At 45.2% G+C, this 23,046-nt stretch overlaps 1 protein-coding gene across 3 annotated transcripts in view; it reads left to right on the top strand.

Moving 5' to 3' along the window:
• The first annotated feature begins 6,544 nt into the window (after positions 1-6,544).
• tmcc1a (transmembrane and coiled-coil domain family 1a) overlaps positions 6,545-23,046 on the top strand; it is a 33,804-nt gene continuing 17,302 nt past the window's right edge. Inside the window, exons 1-3 of one of the 3 annotated variants that reach the window (XM_067240047.1) lie at positions 6,545-6,581; positions 13,935-13,978; positions 14,945-15,258. In XM_067240047.1, coding sequence (XP_067096148.1) covers positions 14,971-15,258 — 288 coding nt within the window. In that variant the 5' untranslated portion in view covers positions 6,545-6,581; positions 13,935-13,978; positions 14,945-14,970. Of the gene's footprint in view, positions 6,582-13,934; positions 13,979-14,642; positions 15,259-17,725; positions 18,262-23,046 lie in introns of those variants that run through there. The other 2 variants (XM_067240046.1, XM_067240049.1) reach the window with 2 other exon arrangements.

The raw sequence follows: 23,046 nt of genomic DNA, 5'->3' as shown, positions 1-23,046 counted from the left end.
GACTGTCAACCTGCCTGGGAGCCAGCAGAGAGAGAGCAGAGCAGACACACAGCAGGCAGTAGCCTTCTTCCCTGCTCATTTTCACACAAAGCCTCTGACTCATTATTCTGTTTGCATTGTGATTGAGCTCATCACAAGACCTCTTGCCTTTTCATGTAGAGTAATGATATGTACCGTAGAGACGGGAGTGGGATTAGAGGTGTTGGACAATGAAAGGAGAACAGGAAAATTTATAAGCCTAATTTGACAACAGTGAGACTGAGCTCTGTACTGTTTGTACGTCTGTCTGTGTCTGTTTCCTCTCTGTCTGTTGTGATCCATTAGAGAGGAGGGAGAGATACTACTACCTAGAGATTACTCTCCTCACACACTGCTTTCTCTTTCACCTAGAAATGTTTTTTCAATTTCTATTTTTAGCTACTCTATCAGACACTTTTCCTTCTCATCTCATTCTCCATCCTCATCTCTTACCATTTCTGATTTCCAGTCGCTCTCCAACACACTCTCCCTTCTCATCCCCTTGTTCGTACAACAGTCACACTTTATTTTCTCTTCTTCCATCAATTTAAACGGAATTAATATGACACAGAATTATCTGTCCCCATGGACATACTTGGATCCATACATGCTGGATTTCTCAAAAAATCCAATAGTGTACAATCACAGTTCCAGGGAGCTGACACTGTTGCGTAACTGAACAGAACAACAGGCTCATTATATGTTTTGATGCCTGGAGACTGTGTGTATCTAACCAATCTCATTATCCAGCAAGATCAATAGCCTAACCTAACAATTCATACAGCCACTTTGCCATTTAGAATATCCTTTACAACCAATTAAAGACTTAAAAACGTTATCAATTGATTATCTGTCAAGTGGTCAGTGATGGAGAAGATCTCACTTCCTGGTCAGGAGCAGGAGTTTGCATGTGCCTTGTGTGCTCGGCTGATTGGGTGTCAGCTTCTCTGGATCTATGGTGACAGCAGTTTAAATAAGGGTGACAGGGGACAGGTGTGTTGAGAGGAATATTTACCTGGTGTTGGTCATCCAGGGGGTGATGGGTGCCACTGTCTGGAGTCATGTTTTCCTCTTTGGGAGTGGGAGTTACCACGCATCTAACAAGTATTACAACACATCACATCTATAGATAAGGTTCACCATACCCTCAAATCAGACACTATCAATCACAGTATGGGCCTTTTGTGTGGAGGCAAATGCTCAAGACATTTGAATGTGTTTAGGAACCTACACGCATGTGTGTGAGAAAGAGATAGTGTCGGTCCATCACTCAGACAATTTGAATGAATTTTGAATTATTAACATTCCATCATGTAAGTTACTCCTTTCATCAACAATATTGAAATGGACATAGAAAAAGTTGGGTTTTATAATAGCATCTATTTGGTGATGATCGCCTTAGCTGTGACTGCAGCTGACAGGCTCTGGCTAACCTGTCAGACTAAATGCTAATTCAACGGCAGAAATGGCAATTAGCTTCATTAGTATGGATGCTGCCTCAGCATTAGCGGAACATTGGAGGAGACGAAAGGCCCTTGACCTTATCAGAGGCTTGGTTGTACTGGTCTCAAACAGAATATGGATAAACATTGAATTCAGCTCTTTTCTGTTATTCCTCCAGGAATCATACATAACTTTTCTGAGTTAAGGATGATTGTGTGTGTATTACAGACAAGAAACATCTATTGCTACATCTGGAGTCCACTACTATGAATTAATACAACCATTCATTCTTCCATCGTTCATTCGATTGTTCACTCCTTCATTCAAGTTGTGTGTGTGTACAGTATGTGTGTGTATATGTGCGTGGATGTTTACTGTGTTTTACAATGTGTTTTGATAGCTTTTGTGTTGTGCATTTAGCTTGAGTTCAGAATCACGTCTCACACTGGCTCTCAAATTAACTTAATTAACTTCCTTAATGAGCCTGTCAGCTTTTCTAAAACGACCAGAAAAGTCTTCGTACACAGGTGTGTGTGATTGTGCGCAACTGCATGTGTGTATGGATGCTACTTCTGAACGAGTTGTCCGTCCTTATAGTGAGCAGTTGAACTTACTGAACCATATTATTGTTCTAATTGCCATCTTTTCATGGGGAGCGCTCCAGGAGTCTGCCTCTTTGCCCTTCTACTGTATCTTCATCCTTCTTTCCTCACTTAACTCTTTTACATGCTGTCACTGATGCTGCGTGAAGTAGGATTAGGTCTTCCATTTAGGTGAAAACCTGTGACATCTTGCCTCAACATTCGACATTTGACTTTGAAGTATGGTGACTTGGTGACATGGTGACTTGACATAGTGACTGCAGACGACGAGAAGTCAAGCGAATAAAGGTTAGAGGTCAAGAAAAATGACACTTTCAAGAATCCAGACCCCACTTGAGGGTCACCATCTGTGGGCCTTAAAAAGAAGCTCCAGTCCCTCAGTCCCCAGGCTATCCTGTGTGGGCTCTCCAACTGTGCCCTCACAAGGCTGGGGGATCGATCCCAGCCTGCCCCCCTCTCCTCTCATGCTCAGGTCTCTTCATTAGGCTAGGCCTAGAGGAGTGGCTGCTGTAATTGGCAGGAGCCACTGGGAGCTAGCGTCTTCATCTGGGGTGCTCGGAGAGAGAGCGTCGCCTGGCATCAGCCGCTCACTCTAATGTTTCCCATTATCCTCTGCTCCGCCATGGGAAGAGGAAAAACAGTTCACTGGAAGTGTGTGTGTGTTTGTGTGTGAGTGTGCATGTGAGGATGACTTTAGAAAAGGATGGGGAGGACATCGTCAACATATTCAATCCTGGTGATAGTTGTTAGGGGGGAGCAGTGACGTGGTGAAGAGCTTTGCTTGTTTTTGTGTGGCTCTGTTTTCTTGTTTTCTGGGTACTAGTAGATCCGGTTGAAGCTGAACATCATTGGACAAGAGCGTCATGAAGCAAAAAACATCTATGGTTGTGTTTCAAGTATCTACAGTAAACACATGACAGCTTGAAATATGGTTCATCTTACCAAACATGGCTGCTGAACCACGTGAATGTTTCCAGTCACTCAGTCCCTCACACTGACTCAGTGACGTTCAGTCATGATTTTCAGCCGTTCATTCTCATTCGAAAGTCAATTTGTCTTTAATAATTGTAATTGGGAATTTTAATTACAATATTAAGATCGTTTAATGTGTAGAAATTACCATTTGCATGCTGAATTACAATCTCAAAAGCCTCATAGGCTGTCAAATATCAGGTTTGCAGCTTCTTTGTAACCGAAAAAAACAATAAATAAAATGTATCAAAACAATGCAAACTAGAAAGAGTGCAATTTCTGGGGAAATTGTAGGGTGTGCTTGCTTTCGTCAGTTGCACAGGGGTCAGTTTTTTAATTACATTTTTACAACTGATATTCCTGTGTATTTTATATAAAAATGCATACTTATTATTTATAAAGATTACATAGATTTAAAAGCATCTTTTTTTTGCTGCTCATTTACAACTCAAAATACGAGTGAAGCGTAGAATGAAATAGATGTCTTCTCATTTCCCCTGCAAGAGGCAGCCTCAGCTGAATCAAAACGAATACATTTGGCAGTAAAAATGTACCTAATCTCTATGACTTAAACGTTACAAGTTTTTCCCTTCTCGTGATATTTTCAGGCATTTAGCCTACTCATATTGCATTCATTCATTAATAAAGAACCCCCTTTGAAGACTATTCAACGACGTTACCGGCAGTAGAAGATGGAATTGCGATTCAAACAGTACCATCTGCTAACTGAAAATATGCCCCCAAAAACGTAAAAAGCTTGACATTTATTTAGTGGAAAATCGCTCATTCATAAAAAGCTCACTGGTAGCGATCATTGTCAGTAACAACGCAAAATGCGATATAGCCCTGTGTGGAGAAGCTGCCCCAGTAAATTCTACTACTACAGTACAGTACTAGATTACTGCTGTGTTCGTCTTGGTAGCGATTGCGTTGGTTGAATTTGATTGAACGTTCCGTTGTACGGTTTAGGCTGAAATTAATTATTTTCATGAACAGATTGACAAAGTTTAGGCTGTGGCAATGAAGTTCAGGTTAGTAGTCAGATAGTTTCACCTATTGAAAGACTTTTGATTTAAGTAAGGGGAGTGCCGAACATGTTCTGTAGCCTACAGCGTTGCAGTGAGCTACACTGGTTTGAAACCACAGGTAATGGTAATTTCACCAACAAATCGTTTACTAATGTCATAATAAATCCTACAACGAAAATGTATTTGTGAGGAATGTTTATTTTAACGATTGAAAACAGATACGTCATAGATAGGGTTGCCACCTCCAATGTGGTCAAATAAGGGACACCTTGGCAGTGGCCAATGTCGGGGGGAAATATTTAAGCGGGGGTTGTCCCCCAGGAGATTTTGGGTGTTAAATGCTTAATTTCCTGCATTCTGGTGATTGTTTTCTTAACCAAATTGTGGTTTTTATGCATCAACTTAAATTCCTCTGCCACTCTAAACATAAAATTTATGCAGAGATGCATCTATTATATTTAAGATGCCCTAAATGGAAAATGTTGTTTTTCTTACATTTATGTGCCTTAAAATGTTTGATCTTGACTACATTTACATTTAGCAGACGCTCTTATCCAGAGCGACTTACAGTAAGTACAGGGACATTCTCCCCGAGTAAGTAGGGTGAAGTGCTTTGCCTAAGGACACAACGTCAATTTGCACGGTCTGGAATCGAACATGGTGGTCTAAGACCACTGTAGTATGTGTTGCCCGGGCAACACAGGCTAATGTCATGATGCTAATTCTTAAGTGAAATAGTAGACTACTGTTTCCGAATGTAGATGTACTTCCTTAATAATATCAGCTTATATTGTACATTACACATCACAATTGTGTGTCATATCACAAAGTAAAATTAGTAAATAGTTATCACCCTGGCCTGCTTGTGGCGTTTCGGCAGCTGCCTTGCAGTAAAGCAGTTAGCTTAGCTATTTCCCAGAAGTTAACGAGCTGCTAAACTAATGTTCTGCTAGAGGTAGTCACGCGAGTTTTCGTGACGTTAGTGACGTTAGTAACGTCAGTGACTGTGGCTAGCAAATTAGCCACCGTTAGCTTCACTTTTCGCCACAAAAACTGAACTTGAGCCTAAACCATGCAACGGAACGTAAATCCCAATAGAAGCAACTCAATCGCTACCAAGACGAACTTTTGACACCTAGGTTGTCAAAAGTTATATATATATATATGTGAGAGAACAAAGGTTGTGCCCTTGCCGAAGGCAAAGCACACCCAATAATAATTTTCATGCAAGCATAACATCTGCTTCCTTTTTGGGGGTAGTTCTGTGATCATGAAAATGATTAAGTGGATTTTGATAATGATGCTGATGACTGTGACAGTGATGATAATGATGATGGTGGTGCATGCTCAAGTGCAGTGGTTGGTCATCCGTGCACAACTGGGATACTGTTGCCATCTAGTGGATGCAGCTGGAGCTACAGTAGACAAGTTGCTAGCAGTTCTAACACAAGACTATTATCTCTGAGGACTCACTTTTTCTTTTGTATTAAGGATTAAACAAAATGACGTGTATAAACTCATTCAATAATTTTTTATTTAATCCAGCGGGTTTATATTACAAATGTTTTTGTAGATGCTTGATACCAGTGCTATCCTCTGTTGCTTTACTGAAACAAACACTATACTCAGCCATTACTAAATGGTTTGGGATTCAAGTGTATGTGTACGCATGTGTGTAGTTTTGGAGCATGTTTGTCTTAAGTATTATCCTCAAATACCCTGGATTGTGATGTAGCAACTCAAAGTGAGTGTGTAGGTAGGTATGACATGCCAATGCATTGTAACATAATTATTGAGACAATGTAGAAATCATTGCCTCAAACGAAACACCAAAATCTGAGCTACTGTGAGGTCCATCCACATCCACATGGTGACTGCTATACCACTAATCAATTTCTACAATTAATACTAAGTCACATCAGTGACAAATTAATTCTCAGGCTTGATGTTCAGCTCAGAAATGGAAAAGCAGGTAATTGAGCAGTATAGCTGCAGTTAGAAGTATAATTTGTTGTCCAATTCTTACAGTAATGGAACAATAAAAAAACTTGTCATTAAGTATGCAGCACGTATCTTAGTTCGTGTTTCCAGTACAAGTTGAATTGTCTTGCAAAACACAACAGAAGGCCTTTGGTTTTAGCATTATTATCTGGTGACTAGCACCCATTGATGAGCTGTTCTGAAAAATTGTCAGGACGACATGCATAATATAACTATTCAAATACAACTAATTCATTGATCATCATGTGTTACATCGTAACTTTCATTGTGGTCATGACTAAATATTTGTAATATCTACGATGACTAACGAAACTTTTTATTTCTGCCTAGTTATGTCTGACGACTTGCCTATTGTGCCGAACACCCCTAATCATCCCTAATGGTATGGTCCTGCAGTGTCAACCTATACAGTACGAGATTCGTTCTGCGTTCCGACGCCAGCGTGGGAGAGGGAGGGTAAGCGACTTTCAGAAGAGGGGTGGACGACTGTCGGCAGTATAGTTTTCACGTTGCTCATGTAAGTGTTATTTCTTAGCAAAAGTTGTATTCTTTTTACTGTTATGCGAATGGTAGAGGTCGAACAGAACTATTTGCTGTTCTTTTGAATAGTCGTTTTCAGTTGAGCACTCACTGTTGATATATATTGCAAAACCAGTGAAAGTCCACAGTAGGGATAGGCTGTAGCCTATGGCACAACGTAAAAGAACTTGCAGCGCTGTCAACATGTATCTGAATGACATTTTCTAATAGCCAACAGTATAGCATGAGTTTATTAAAATGTTCCATTTCACATGAAAAACACGCTACATTAGTAATGTAGCTATCTTCTCCTCCAATATAGTCTCGCTATAAAGAAGGTATCCTACCATACAGTTATCCTCGACGTGGTCCAGAGTAGTCTGAATGTTTATGTAAATTTGAAAGTGCGTGACAGGACAGTGTTCTTTGTCACATGATATATCTACAATTATAGATATTAAATACAATGTAAGTAAACTATATTACATAATTTACTGAGGTTTAAATATATAAAAATAAAATGTATTATTCATATGTTAATATCCTGTTATTAAAATGACCTTGTATTATTATTTTGCGATTTATCAATAATGCCAAACCACCATCGCCACACCTTTGTGTGGTGATGTAAGTAGTTCACTATCTTCAGATGTGTTGTGTGTGGTAAGCTGTGGTGTCAAGGAGCATGGTTTAGATATTTGTAGAGCATTTGGTTGACAGAATATGCCAGCTCTCTTCTCCAGTGTGGCATGTCTGTTTCTTGTAGCAAAATATGGACAGACAGCAGGTGCTGTTCTCTTTTCTTCTCAGTCTTTTGTTAAATACCTGTGGGCTGGATGCAGCTGTTCTTGCTCTGCTCTGCTATCATGAAAGAAAAGGACTTTATGAGTGTGGACTGAACATTAGCTTGGATCCTTCTACTGTACTCGTCCTTTCTGCTACTGTCTTGCTTCTCTATATCTTCCTCTCTCTTTATCTCTTGTTTTCGTTCTTCCTGTCAAACACCCACACACACACACGCACACACACGCACACACACACACAAACACACACACACGCACACACCAACAGACACACACAGCCGTAGAAGGGGTGGACATGATAACTACTGCATGCCACTATCTGTCTGACACACTAGTAAGTGGCTGAAAGCGTGGCTGCCCCTTCAGGGTGCTTCAGACACAGCCATTCATGTCTCACTGTGCTGGTCAGGCCACCACGATGACGCTGGCCCCTTCTCCCCCCTCCTCCCCCCTCTTCCCCCGCTCCCTCTGATCTCTTACTTTGTGCCTGCCTGCCCTGTTAGGGACCCGCGGGCTGCTCACAGTTTCTGCCTGTGTGTGTGAGTGTATAAATGTGTGTGTAACGTGTATGCATGTGTTTTCCGTGTCTGCGCCTTGCCGTCTTAGCTGCGCTGATCTGATCTGACCATGGCCTCTGCTGCTGTGTGTGCAGCACGCAGCCTCAGATGGCTGGCTGGGTGCTGTTTAGCTGTTTCACATGCAGCGTTCAGGGAGAGTCATGCTGGGTCTGTTCCTGCATGTCACACTCTACTCTGGCAGTCAGAAAGGCTCATTTATTGACCGCCGGCACACAGTTCCTCTTCACAGGTCATGTTGACTGGAGATAGCCCATCATCATGTCAATATTGACTTTGTGATTAATGGTGTTATTATACAGTGATTGTCCTTATAGAGTGAGTTTCTGTCCAACAGACTTCTGTAATTTAGCAAATCAGATATCAACCTTCTGTGTTTTGCTTGCATAAGTGAGTCATTCTGACTACAAGGTTGTTATGCTGTTGTTTGAGGAGTCACTGTAGCTTACTGAGCTTGGACAAGGAGGTCTTCTTTCACTGAGGTTTCACTTGAAGACTGACTGGGAAGGAGGTGTTGGACAAACTGTGTCATTATGTAGTTTTGATATGAAGTAAATAAAATGATTACCACAAATTGTGCTGTAATAGCAAATTGCCAGTGTTAGTAGCATTGTCAGAGTTTTATCACTGTGTGTGCTACTTTCGTAAAGAGCTTTTGGGTCATTGATCAGACGATTCTGTCCAGTTTAATGTGTCTTTCTGGTCTAAGTGGTTTGGCACAGTGAAAGGACTGAGCTTTGCTCTTATTTGCCTTTCTCCATTTTCTCTCTCTTTCTCTCTCACACACATTCCCTCTTTCTATGCCTCTCTCTCTCTATCTCTCTCTCTATCTCTCTCACTTACTCCATTTGGAGTCAGTTGGCTGAGCGGTGAGGGAATCGGGCTAGTAATCCAAAGGTTGCCAGTTCGATTCCCGGTCATGCCAACTGACGTTGTGTCCTTGGGCAAGGCACTTCACCCTACTTGCCTCGGGGGAATGTCCCTGTACTTACTGTAAGTCGCTCTGGATAAGAGTGTCTGCTAAATGACTAAATGTACTCTCTTTCTTCCACACACCTTATCATTGCTTTTGCGGTCTGGAAAGGCTACATAGCAGCAGAGGTGTCTTAGCGCGGCTAATTTTAGCATGCCGTAGACTCCAGGCAAACCAGCCTTCTCCAGCTTGGTTCCCTTTGGCTGACAGTAAATACATTTTCAGAAGGGAGCTAGGCCCGATTGTTCTTCTTGATTTAGGGTGCTGAGCCTGACCACAACACTGTCTCTTACAGGACAGGGGGGGCTCTATGTCCTCATCCAGCCAGTTATATGAAGAGTGGCCATGGGGGTCAGTCAGCTTAGGACAGAGCGTGAGGAGGAGCTTGTGACCCCACAGTGTTTGACCTGCTCTGCAGTATGAGCCCCCTGGTCCAGAGGCTGAACTTGGACGTGCTGATACACACTGCAGGTGTCTGGTGTCTGCATGTGATTTGGAACTCCACTGAGGGTTATTTGGATAGATGATGATAGGGATATTTATGTCTGTGTGCTGGTGGGGGTGAAAGTTGAACTCACCTGTTACTGTGGCTGCTGCCACAGTAAAGGACAGTCTTGTGGTCATTTGTCCATGTCACTGTTCTAACTGGAGGGGCATTCTCTGACCCCTCTCCAGGGACACTCTGTTTGATGATTTGCCCATAAACACACACACATGCACGCACGCACACACACCAACACACCCCATTTTCTTCTAGACTCCTTGCCTGGCATTAGGATTAATCCTGTGCTGTCTGTTGGCAACCACGTGAGAAGGCTGTTGTTCATACTCCTTTCTGCCTCTAGCCTGCACTGTGATGGTGTGTCAGGAAGGCCAGACACTAACATCTTTAGCTCGCTGCATTGTTGTTACTTAACCCATCCGTAAAAATACATAGTCACTGCAGCATTCAACAGCGATGCTGAGGTGTTCCTTAAAGAACACAGCCCCTGGAAAAGAGTCAGGCTTTCCTCCAGTGCTCAGCCCTGACCCTCAACACAGATCAGAACATTAAACACTGCTTGGTTTCACAATGCTGCTCCTCACTTCTGCTGACTCAGCCTGTCTTCTGTCAAGCTCAACACTGTATATATTTACAGTAACTAGACTCCCACTGATGGATGCAGTATGTAGGGTTTTTAATGAATGCTCAAAATGACTTCACTGAAGATATAACTAATAAATAAATACATTTACTAATTAAGTACAAAGAGGCATCATTGCCTCTGTTGTGTTGTGTGGTTGTCTCTCTGCCTCACTGTCTGATTGTCTTTAGGGTTTATCTTTTTTTTGTTATCTTCTGGAAAAAGGATGGTTGGGGATTTACATGTCAGTCATCCGGCCACCTGTTATTCTCCTGTCAGTTTTCACCTTACATTTACATTTACATTTAGTCATTTAGCAGACGAGCGACTTACAGTAAGTACAGGGACATTCCCCCCGAGGCAAGTAGGGTGAAGTGCCTTGCCCAAGGACACAACATCATTTGACTCGGCCGGGAATCGAACTGGCAACCTTCAGATTACTAGCCCGACTCCCTCACCGCTCAGCCACCTGACTCCCTACCTTATACTCAGTGCAGACGTGTAACCAAACATGTACAGAGCATGGTGTAACTCTTCCTCCCCCTTCCTCTGTGTCATCCTCACATACCCACACAGACACACGTACAGATACAATAACGATTGCTCCTGTTTCCTATGTTGTCATGGGGCTGCAGGATGAGATGTGCCCCATTATCCATAGGTCAGAGAGGGCACACAAACTCTATCTCTCTCTCACACACACACACATACACACACACACACACACACACACTCTATCCTGCCAGAACTCTCTGGCCTAATTCCCCTCTTATTGATGTGTGTCTGTGAGTGAAAGAGACAGAGCACAAAGAGAGGAGATAGGCCGGTGTGTGGCTCTGAGGAAACAAAGAGCACTGTGTTCCACGTCAGCTCCACAGCTCTTCTGGAACACAACACTGGGTGGCCTTGTTCACACTGCCATTGTCATGTTTGGACTGCTTCTAATGTACATGCTCAACAACGTCAAAGGCCAAAGGCTTCGTGGAACATGTTTCTGTATCCACTGAGCATGCCCCTCACAACATATGTTTGGAGGAGATCTGTTTGGTCTGAAACAACACACCGATGTGAGCCTGAGTCTGTCCTGTAGCTACAGGTCTGGTGTCCTCTCCATGGTGATAGGAATGGTGAGCTTTATCCCGCTGTCCTGGTTCATCAATGATAATGGATTGGTGCTTAGCACCTCATCCTGTCTGCCTGCTTGCCTTCCTGCCTGGCCGCCTGCCTGCTTGCTTTCCTGCCTGGATGCCTGCCTGCTTGCTTTCCTGCCTGGATGCCTGCCTGCTTGCTTTCCTGCATGTTTGCTTGCTTTCCTGCCAGCCTGCTTGCCTACCTGCCTGCTTGCCTGTCTGACTGTCTGATTGTCTGTCTGTGTTTTCTGCATGTCTGCCTGCCTGCCTGCCTGCCTTCCTGCTCCCTGGCAGTGTGTAAACTGAGCTGGTGTTGGTGTGAGGAACAGGGTTCCAGAAGGGCTGTTGTCCTCTCGGCCGTTGCATTCACCTTTAACAAGGCTGCAGTGTTTTTTAGGCAACACGCTGATTCATTATGGCTGCTGACAGTGACGCAGGCCTGGACACCTGCTGGCTTCTAATAATGATATCTCTGTGCAGGACTGAATGTGGGTGCCATCGTCAGAGAGCCCAAGCTTTGATCCAGCTAAGCATGTGTGTTCACTTGCGGACCTACATGCTTGTGTAAATGTCTTATATTTCAATGGAATGTGGGGGATGTTTAGGATATGGTAAGTCAGTATTGTGAGATAGAACAAAGTGATATGTTACGTAAATATCACAACACAATGTGGATGTATTTCATGCATAAGGACCTGTGCCATTGTGGAGGACAGGACTAAGCAGAGCAGACAAGAGTCATAGGCCCATCTGTTGCTTGTATTTTGATTTTGATGACCTCACCTAGGTGGAAATCCAAGCCTTGTCCTCATAAAATGACACTAATACTCCCCCCCCCCCCCCCCCCCCCCCGCCACACGCACACACACACACATATAAAAGCACACACACAATCTCTCTGACAATAGGGCTTTGTCCTCTAAAGACTGCTGAAAGAGGATTTAGTGTGAATATAAAACCATAGTCAATCAACAAAGCGCCCAACCCACTGGGCTGGGCTGGGATCAGCTTGTGGATGATGGCAGCTTTGGGGACAGGACCAGGAACAGGACCAGGAACAGGAACAGAGCCATGACTAAGTTCAGGACAGGATTAAAAATAGAGCAAACGTTCCACTCCAGTATTCCAAAACAAATTCCATAACAATCAATCAAGCTCAATTGAAGGTGCTAAACTTATCTTTCTCTCTCTCTCTCTCTCTCTCTCTCTCGCTCTCTCTCTCTCTCTCTCTCTCTCTCTCTCTCTCTCTCTCTCTCTCTCTCTCTCGCTCTCTCTCTCTCTCTCTCTCTCTCTCTCTCTCTCTCTCTCGCTCTCTCTCTCTCTCTCTCTTCATCTCTTTCTCTCTGTGCATGCATGTTTTCATTTTCACCTTCCCCATCTGAGTGTAGGGGAAGGTTCAGAGTGTGTCGTCACCACTGTAATAATAGATGCCAGGGGCTTTCTTCCCCTGTCCTGAATATGTGTGTTGTACCTAAACAGTGACCTGAGCCAGCAGGTGACTGGCTGCCAATGAGAATCAACCTGTTAAACACCTGTTGTCTCTCAGGCAGACAGTGCCAAGCTGCCTGATTACAGTTCCTGGATACTGGATATTGTGGACAACCAGATGTGTATTATAGTCTGACTTTAGTTCTCCACTTTTAATGAACTTCTAATAGAACAGAGGTCCATCCACTCTGCCATACCATTCATACAGTAGGTGTTTAGGACTTCTTGAGGTGTTATTTTGATGTATTCTAGATCTGTCATCTTGTGTCATACGTACTTTTACACATTAGGAAGGACATAAAGTATCAAATATCCAGATAGATTATTATTTAATGTTATCTGACTAAGGTCTTTATAATCGAGCTAGAGGATAGTAAGCAGCAGGACTCCTCTGTCCTGCTTCTTTGTTTTGTGTTGGTGCGCATCTGTGTGTGTATCTGTGTGCACAACTTTGTGGGTATCTGTGTGTGTGTGTATCTGTGTGTGTGTGTGTGCCCCTCAGTGGCGGTGACAGAGTGGGCTCTGTGCTGTGTTGCTGCTCCCTGCTCCCTCCTCTCTCTGGGCCCATTGTGAACCTGAACAGCTGATTGTGTTAGCAGTAACCGGGGTCATAGTCATCCCAGCTGCAATTGTGTAGATTGCATTCCTAAGTGTGTGTATGTGACTATGCATGCAATTCTTGGAGTGTGTGTGTGTGTGTGCACATGTAAGTGTGCTCGGGTGCAAGGGTGTATGTGTGTGTAGGTGTGGATTCTTCTGAATATGCAGTAGAAGTCGTAGCGACTGCTGCTTTTACTGGAAAAAAAGCCATGAGAGCAGTCATCTGTCGTCGAGGGCGAGTGACAGTCTGCGTCTCACTGAAGCAGAGCCTTCACTGCTGTCACACTGTCTGCTAGGAAACTGGGAGGGTTTCCTGCTAACATGCGGGGACTTGGGGTTAGCAGTGTTGAGCCTGTGTTGTTGTTTGTGGGGAAACAGACCCTTAGACATCAGATAGTGCTGAAGTTGGTCTTCAGGAACATGACCTGTAATTACCAACCACTAGGGGCCACAGGAACACACATAAACCACACGCACTCTCACGTGTTAACAGCTCACTCACTAGTCATTAGCCACATGTGTCGTATGTAGACAAGGTCAGAGATGAAACAGAACTAAGGGATCGTTGATCCTTGAACCAGAGTGTTTGAGTTTGATCATGATATTGACTGGCCTTCCCTCTCTCTCTTTCTCTCTCTGTTTCTCTCTCTGTCTGCAGGTGACCCAAGACACTGACGCAGGCTAGACATTGTTGGGCTGATGGTAGGTGGGTTTTTCCACATATTGTCTCATTATCTCTGTATGTGTGTCTGTCTCTCAGTCTCTCAGTCTGTCTGTCTCTGTGTCTTTACGACTTCCAGCCATCTGGTCTGTGCCCCGGTGTGTGTGTGCTCTCCAGTGCTTCCTCTGGTTAGTCTCTGGTTCTCTTCCAGTCATAATCCATTTCCTTTCTCTCTCTGTGGTAGACCAGCATGACTTACAGTGCTGCTTGGCTGATGCATGCCCCCTAATGGAACCCCACGGCGGCTGAGCTGTTCTCAACCCACCCTCAGACCATCACCTCAACTTATCTGCACTGTACTATACTGTGCTATACTCTACTTGACTGTAGACTACTCTATTCTCTTTTACCCTACTCTATTCTGCTGTAACCTACCATACTTTTCCCTACTTCACTCTACTCTGCTCTACTGTACTTGACTATACTCTACTTTACTCTACTGTGCTCTACTCTACTCTACTCCACTCCTTCCTGCTCTGCTCATCTCTTCTTCTTCTCTCACCCTGTACCTGCCTGCCAGATAGAGACAGTAGATTACCTCCTGCTGCGCCATCCAGACCCTCCCTGCCTGAGCCCCTCCCTCTCTGTGCCAGTGCTGCAGGCCTGTATGCAGCTGGAGGGCAGGGACAGGCTTCCAGGGGGTGGGGCCTCTGGCTCCAGAAGGGGCTCCTCCCCCTCAGGCCACCATGCCCTCTCCAAGGTCACTGAGAATGCCAAGGAGAGCATGGGAGTTCTGGGCCAGGGGCTCAAACAGTTGTTCCAGCAGCAGCGCAGACGCCTGTCCCTGTCTCGCTCCAACACCACCTCCGCCCCTTCCTCCTCCTCCTCCTCCTCATCAGAGGTGTCAGTGGGCGGTGCGTCTCGGTACCCCACTGAGGACACCCCTCCACCCCCGGCACCCTGTCCTGAATCTGACCTCCCCTCATCTACTGTGGTTCCCCCCCTAGCTGGTCCTGGCTCGGCCCCAGCGGGCATGATGAGGAGAGGGACCAGCCTGCAGAGCCGGCTCATTAAGGGCTCAGGGGGGGCCGGGTCGGGGTCTGGGTCAGGTGCCGGGACAGGGAGTGGAGACCGGGACCCCCTCAGTAGAGGAAGCCCCCAGACCCTCCATCGCCGCCAGACCCACGATCCTTCCCAGCACGTCAGCCGCCCTCGATCGTCCTCCACCACGGACCCCACGCCCAGCAGCCCCAGTCCTGGCTACGCCCCCGGAGACGTGCTGCTGTCGCCAGGGTACCAGTCCACCGAGGAGACAGAGCGGGTGAGGGATGCAGCCTGTTTGGAGTTTGGTGTGTCTTGTTAACATTTGCGCTGTCCAATCTCTCTAATATGTTAAGTTGAGATTCTGTCTCTGAGGGTTTTGTGGCACCTATGGCAGGTTTTCACCGTGTGTGTCCTTTTACATTTAGTCATTTTAGCAGACGACTTACAGTAAGTACAGGGACATTCCCCCGAGGCAAGTAGGGTGAAGTGCCTTGCCCAAGGACACAACGTCATTTGGTTGGCATAGCCATGAATCGAACTAGCAACCTTCTGATTACTAGCCCGATTCCCTAACCACTCAGCCATCTGACTCCCTTTTGTGTAGGTGTGTGGTTTATATTTTGTGTTACAACGTTCCCATCCTCTAATGCCCCTGAGCAGAAGCAGTCTTAATCCAGGCTCAGAGTTGACACACACACACAAATACGCACAAATGCTCTTTGCATGCATGCCTGTGTTTCTAAGACAGACAGACATTATTCTAAATTCATCTGGAGGTGTCCATCTGGCTAAACAAGTCACCCCCTTGTTTCTACTCAGTGGTTTGTCCCCATGTAATTGCTCTGTTACAAGCAATATTAGATTGTCTCACAGGCCATACCATAGCAATTTACATGTCTGTTCAGGTGAGCTATTTATACAACAAAATATCAAATTATCCACTGGAGAAAGACAATTAACACTGTCCTAAAGTATTTGTCTGTAAAAGGATCATCTGACAATAGAATGCCTCTTTGTAGAAACTGACTGTACTTTTATGATCAAGAGGTCATTGTGTTTCTGGAGTTGGTGTAGATGTGCTTGTGTGTCTGTGTTTGTGTGTCTGTGTGTGTGTGTGTTTGTGCAATGTTGAGAAAAGTCAGTCAGTGCTGGTTATGTCATGACTGAAGGAGATATTGTCTTGCCATTGGTGAGACAGATGCTCTGAGAGGTCCATATGTGTTGGACATCTGTACCAGACTGTGCTGTCACCCCTCCCCCCTTCTCCCTGTAATTCTAACCCTGACACAAATGCTAACCCTAACTCAAAATCCCCTAAATTCCCCTAGAAAAACACACTTGAAGTTGTGTGGTGCAAGGAAATGTCAAGCGTTTTCTTGGTTTACTAAGACCACATACACATACACACACATACACATACAGACTATACTGGTGTGCAAGGCAAGAATAGGCCTGTTGTGTGTGTATGCGGACAATAAAACGTTTGTCTTGTTGGGCTGTTTGGTCTAACCACCAGGTGGCAGTATTGGATCATCTGCGGTAACAGAAACAGATGTGAAGCATTGGTTCAGGCAACGGTCTCGTTACTAATAACCAAGCCTACTGTCTTGTGTATAGCTATAGATGTCCATTCTGGAAGTTAACCTGTGTGCATACAGTGTAATTTTTAACACTGTGAGAGAGAGTGAGAGTCCCCCAGCTCAACTAAGAGACCTGGCTCTGTAGTCAGGCAGACAGGGATGATGGACATGGAGAAGATAGTGTTATTTCTCTCCAGTCTGCTCTGGATAACATCCCCTGACTCTAAACCCTGTCTCACAGCCTACTCCCAGTCCCCTGTATCAGTACCTACTCCTAGTTCGCTGCCTCTAAACCCTGTCTCAGCCAACAGTTCAATGTCATTCAGGTCATCTGAGCAGTAGCCGTGGCAACCTCGAAGCACACAGTGAGCTGTCTGGAGCGACGCCCCGGTACAGTTTCCATGGTAACAGTGTAGACGACCTTGGCTGAGTGTCGCCTCCTGTGGTTGGTGTGTGCCAGGGGTTACAGCCTCCTGCTGGATGTTGGGTGGTGGCCCAGCATGGTCTGAACCCCATCAGTCTGTGTGTGTGTGTGTGTGTCTGTCTGTGTAGCCAGTGTTTAAGAGTACATTATATGTTTGTGTGAGTGTTTATATATACGTATACAGTATATTGGCTATGTTTAGGTATATGTGTATTTGTATGCGAGGTGTAAATGTCAGTGTACAGTATTGCTGAGGTTGCATTTAAAAAGCGTGATGTAGCCACGCCTTAGATATCCTCTTCGCTCATCTTTCCTAAATGACTGTCTTTCCATTCTCCCCTCCCCCTCTCCCCCTCTCTGAGTCCATTTCTACCCACCCTCTTATGCACTGTCAGCCCCTTACCCTCCTCCATTTCTCTCTCTTTCACTCTCTCTATCTCCTTGTCTTACTCTTTCTTCTCTCTCCCCCTCTTACCCCTTCTCTCTCTTTCTGCCCCTCTCTGTCCCCCTCCCACAGTCCCAGCCTCCCAGGAGAGGGGCGGTACAGACAGTCTGCTGGCCCCTCCCCCTCCCCTCCCCAGCCACAGCTGACTGACAGGAAGCATGAGGCAACCTTGCCGTGTCCTAGACGTGCGTGTCAGAGAGCCGAGGAGAGGGGTGCGTGGCGTGTCTCTGTGCGCGTGCTGAGAGGAGTCTGTGTGGAGATGTGTCTGTGTGTCCAGGTCAGCGCTGCTCACCCCTGTCTGTCTCGTGAAGCCGTCTGCGTGTGCGTCTGTGGAGGGGATCTGTCTGCCATGTGCTGCTAGGGTGTTGAAAGGGTGATTGGGAGTGTGCGTGCATGAAAGACAGAGCGTAAGAGAGAGAGAGAGTGCGAGAGCTGGGAACCATGCTGGGTGTGAGTAGAGGGCAGCACAGCTGAGCACTCTTTATATATGTCCGTCTGTCTGTCCGTCTGTCTGACCTCCCTCTCTCTCTTGCTGTCTCTCTCTAAGCCCTCCCTCTCCTTCTATCCTCTCTCTCTCGTTACTTGGATTTGCTCAGTACATGAACCAGTATGGAATAGATGGGCTATTTGGAACAGAAAACACTGTTCTTGGGTGTGTGTGTTTATGTGATCTTTAGATGCTTAGGAGAGGAGGTTAACATGTGTGTCTGAGAGTGTGTTAGATGCTCGGGTGTGTATGTGAGTGTGTGTGTACTGGGACGAGAAACGACAGTGCTGAGTGTTGAAGTCAGGATGGTGCAGCGCTTCAGTCTACGCCGACAGGACTCCAAGGTAAGCCCTGCTCTGGTCCTGCTACCTGCTGATGACACCTGGGGTCCCTCTCATACCTGCTCCACTTGACTCTCTTCCTGGCAGTCTCTCTCCCTCTCCCCCTCTCTCTCTCTCTCTCTCTCTCTCTCTCTCTCTCTCTCTTATATATATATATATATATATATATTTATGTCTCTGTCTCTCTTTACTGTCTGGCTCTCATTCTTTATTTATGTCTCTTTCTGTCTCCCTCTCCCTCTCTTTCTCTTTCTGTCGGTGAAATTAGTGGTGTTATGTCAGGTGCTTGTCTAAGCTGTGTGACTCCTGCTGCTGTATTTTTGGCAGGAGGATACAAGGCTTTTCCTACACCTGTTTCTGCAGGGGGGATTTGGCTAACATTAGCAGTCACATCATCAAACACAGGACAGAGTACTTCTATCAGAGTAGGAAGAACTAGTCACCATAATTTAATGTGCTTGTGCTATATCTGATTGCAAAGGAAATGGATCAATGCTTACCTCTGATTGTGTAACTTTTGGGATTTGACTGGACTAACGGACTCACGGTTACATTGTTACCACGAAGGTGGTGCTGTAAGGGGTTTACTGTTGCTTGTGTTACTAGTAGATACCTGAACCTTTTGTTATCAGTGTGTCTGTAGTAAGGGTCCCCAGTGTAGGGCTGTGTGGTAGAGAGGCTGAGGGCTGTACCAGGCCACAGTACAGCTCTCCTAATAGCCCTCTGCTATGCAGCTGCTGCCTGGCCTGTGGGAGTAATTACAATGTGTCTCCAGCTGATTAATTGATTGATGGATCTCTCTCCGGTCATCTGTAGTTCTGAGTGTATGCGTGTGTGTTTATGTATGTGTGTGTGTGTACAGTATGTGTTGTATTGTGAGTATGCTAGCATACACTCACACAAGTGCACACACAAACAGTTTCCTCCCTGTTTACTAGAATTCTAGAAAGGTTAGATGGAGAGATCTGGTCTGGTCGTATAAGGTAGGGAAAGAGGAGATGTGATGTGGGAGATGGAGGGAGGGAGAGCTGGAGGGCACGGCATATTTTACAAGGTTTGTCAAGATCAAGGACTTAAAGGGTTGTTTGGGTACGTAGCTTAGAGAGGGCTGGGCATTAGGGGGGTATGTGGTATTGAATTGAGATGAAACAGCAGAGAAGCCTAGAGGCAAAATCTGTGTGTGTGAGTGTGGTGTGAGTCTGTGCATGTGTGAGTGTCTGTGCATGTGCATGCGCACGCTTGTGGAGGACAGATACCCCTCCAGGGCATGTTTCTAAATGTCTGCTCACCTTGTCCCTCAGAGAGAGGATATTGGAAGAGGGGGTGGAAGGATAAGTCCCCCCCAATGCCTGCCTCCTCCCTCCCCCCAAGCCTTCTCCACCTGGCCACCTGGCCCTCTCCTCTCCCCAGCACACAGAAGGCACCCAGCAGCACCATGTCTCCACAAAGCCATCTGCAGTGAAGCCCAGATCCATAGACCTTGAGAATACCTGGTGCAGTTACAATTCTGCAACCACATCACAGCTTCCAAAGCCCAACGAGGACTGCTCCTGTCAGGGTCACCTGTCCTCTCTGTAGAGGGCCTGCCTGTGAGTGTGGCATGGTCCCCAGGCCTAATCTGGTCCTGTGTGGCACTTAGCTAACTACCGGCCTCATTACTGTATCCCTCTCCTGGGTTGTCTTCTATTCTAATGGAGGCTGACAGAGGTCCACTTTTAAAGGTGTGTTCCAACTACAATATAATATTTTTATTGTATTACTGTGTTGTTACTCGTTAAGCTAGAAACCATTCCGACCGGTCAAACAACTGCCGATTGTGTTTACTTTCAATAACATTTATGACAAGACTGATTGTGTTCCAGTCAAAGACAACACACACACACAGCAGACATCAAACAGAGCTGTAATTGAGATTTGACAAGGAGTTCGCCAGTGGGTTGAGGTGTACTGTGTGTTTTTCAATTGATGTGACCCCATCCGGGAAGTGATGTCATCCATCGCTTGACTAAAGCTGCTTTGTGTGTATGTGTCAGAGCTAGGGTTTGTATGACTATGTGGGTGTTTGTGTGTTTTATGCATCTGTGTGTGTGCATGTGTACTATAATTTGTGTATAGTATCAGGAATTAGTGAAACAGTTCCTTGCCTAAAAATTTGTTTCACTATTGTGTTAAAACAATCATTACTGAAAAGGTGCTGTAAATAGAAGTGTTCATGTTGTGGTTTGTGGTTGGTAGAGACAACCTCTTCACTACTTTAAGCTCACGACTCCCTGGTTGGCCTCCCTTTGCACAACTCTTTCTCTTTTTCATCTCAGTTTCTACCCCCCTGCTCCCTGCTCTTTCCTCATGGACATTTTCTCTCCAGCATTCCCTTTATTCCACTATCTTCCTTTTCTTCTCTCTCAAATAAACGGTCCTCCCGCTCTCTGTCTCCCCTGGAGTGCTCTACAACTCTTCTGCTGAAAGTGTCAATATTTTCTCGCCTGCTTTTCACCCGTAGGCTGTAATGCTACTGAATGGGCAGCGAATGTGTCTGCGTGTGTGTTTGTGCACGTGTGGTTGTGTGTGCGTTGTGACCTTGGGTATTTTTGCTACTGAGACTGCAAAGAATGATTGCAGTTTGTCTTCTCAATGTTGTTCCTTAATTTACTTTCCTCTCATGGTCTGTGTGTGTGTGCGTGTTAGTGTGACATTGTGAAATTTTTGCGGAAACTAGCAGTATTATGTGTGTATAGTTTTGTGTTTAATCTAGATAGCCATGTTTGCCTACAGTATGATTGTTCTTTGTTCTGTGTGTATTGATGTTTGTGTTATTGATTAGGGAAGCAAACTCTGCTATCAATGGTAGCTTAAACGCTCTTCCGTGTCTTCCTCCTTCAGCTTTCTGTGTCAGGGACAGAGGCTGCCCCGAGGATTCTCCCCCAGTGTGTGTGTGTGTGTTGCAGGACCTAGCTCTGTAATTAGACAGGGTAATTTCCTTTCTAACAAGAAGCTACATCTGTTACCATGCTTGTACGCACTCTCTCTCACACACTCTTTTGCTCTCTCTATCTTTCTCTGACTGGCCTACCTAAAACCCAGTGTATTTACGTCACATCTCTCTTTCTCTCTAACCAGCGCTGCCACAGTGGAGCTGATTGTCTGTCTCCATAGTAACAGGGGGTGGTCAAAGAGGGCAGAGGGTGGGTGCTTAAGGCTCACAGGTGCCCGTCTCTGACGTCATAGTAACCACGTCAGTCTGACTAGATGGAAAATAATCCTAGAGAGAGAGGAATTGACAGATACCGAGACCGAAACAGAGAGAGAGAGTGACTGAGAAAGAAAGAGAGAAAGAAAACAGACATAGGCAGGGTGTCTTTAATCTAGAGAGCTAACCTGGTGTGTTCCTGGGCTCATGACAGTCGCACTCTCACACCGTGCTGTAAGAAAGACAAACGGAGGTTTCCTGTTTCCTGTGCTCGAGGTTGAGATGAGCACGACACAGTGATGTCTTGCTGCTTGAGCGTTAGGGTGTGGTGTAAGTATGTTTTGCTGTTCACGTGGATTTATATCATATTGATATCACAAGAGATAACAGACATGCTGAAGTGCATAAATGCAAATCAATCACACACTCAGCGCATCCTTCTCAGGATGCGCTGAGTGTCCATAAACAGCATTATATAAAGAGTACTGTTCCCCTCTTCTATCTGCCCTTGTACTGAATGCTAAACACATACTGTACACTCACACTTTAAAGCACACTGTTGACATGAATTGCATGTAAAACAGTAAATGCAAATAGTAATAAGAGCTTGAGTTTGTAGCCGAGTAGGTTATCAATAAGGCTAATTATAGACAGAAGATCACTTTGGTCAACAGAAGGAAGCTATTGGGTTACAGATAAATCAATGGAGTTGGTCTTGTGCCCCTTTTTACTACAGATATTTCCTTAAAGATGAGGGCAGTCTTTTTTATTTGCTTTTGAAGTTGTAACCTTTGTATGCTGCAACCTGCAAAAGTATGTGTACATTTTATTAATTTGTGTGTGCGTGGATGCGGGCATTCCCTTTGAAGTGTTACCCCAGCCAGTTTAATTAGGTTGCTGAATATTCATCAGTAATTATACATACAGGCCAACGCCCTTTGCCAGGGCAGTGCAATGTTAGTATGCAAACAACTCTGTGTGCACAACAGACTTGACTCTGCAAACTGTGAGCACATAAATGTCATGTGCACTCACTGTCTCCCTCTTGTCTTATCTTTTTATCCCTCTCATTTGATCTCTTTTGGTCACTATCTCTTGAGAGTAGACAGGGTAGAGGGGTAGTAAATGTCGGAGATGATTCACAGGTAGAGATCTAAATCAGAAAGGAGGAGTTGCAGGAGAGAAGTCATGGGTGGAGGTGAGCAGAAGAGAGGAGTGTGTCTGAGAGCTGTGGGAGGTGCAGAAAGGGACATCAACTGTGACCCAGTGTTCCAGCTTCCTCACTGTTCTAATCTGGGGAAGGAGGCTGCTGCTCTCACTGCACAGATATTAATAGTCCTCAAGCAGTGCAGGCCAGGTTCCCTTTTTGAAGGGCAAATGTGTTGAATGCATGTTTTACGTGTGTGCGTTGGTGGGGGGGGGGGGGGGGGGTGCATGTATGTATTTTAGTTATCTGAGTCATTATGGGTCATATTCTTTGTGAGGTTAGGTTCTTGACCCAAAGCTGGTCCTGTATAAGTAATAGTGGGATATGGGTGTGTATGTGCAGTACTGTATGTGTAAGTGGGGGTGGGAATGGGTGGGTGTGGGTGTGGATGTGT

Source organism: Osmerus mordax, chromosome 7, assembly GCF_038355195.1.
Source record: "Osmerus mordax isolate fOsmMor3 chromosome 7, fOsmMor3.pri, whole genome shotgun sequence".
Classification (NCBI taxonomy): Eukaryota; Metazoa; Chordata; class Actinopteri; order Osmeriformes; family Osmeridae; genus Osmerus; species Osmerus mordax.
The sequence above is the reverse complement of the archived record's forward strand: the minus strand, read 5'-3'. Positions and strand labels throughout refer to the sequence as shown.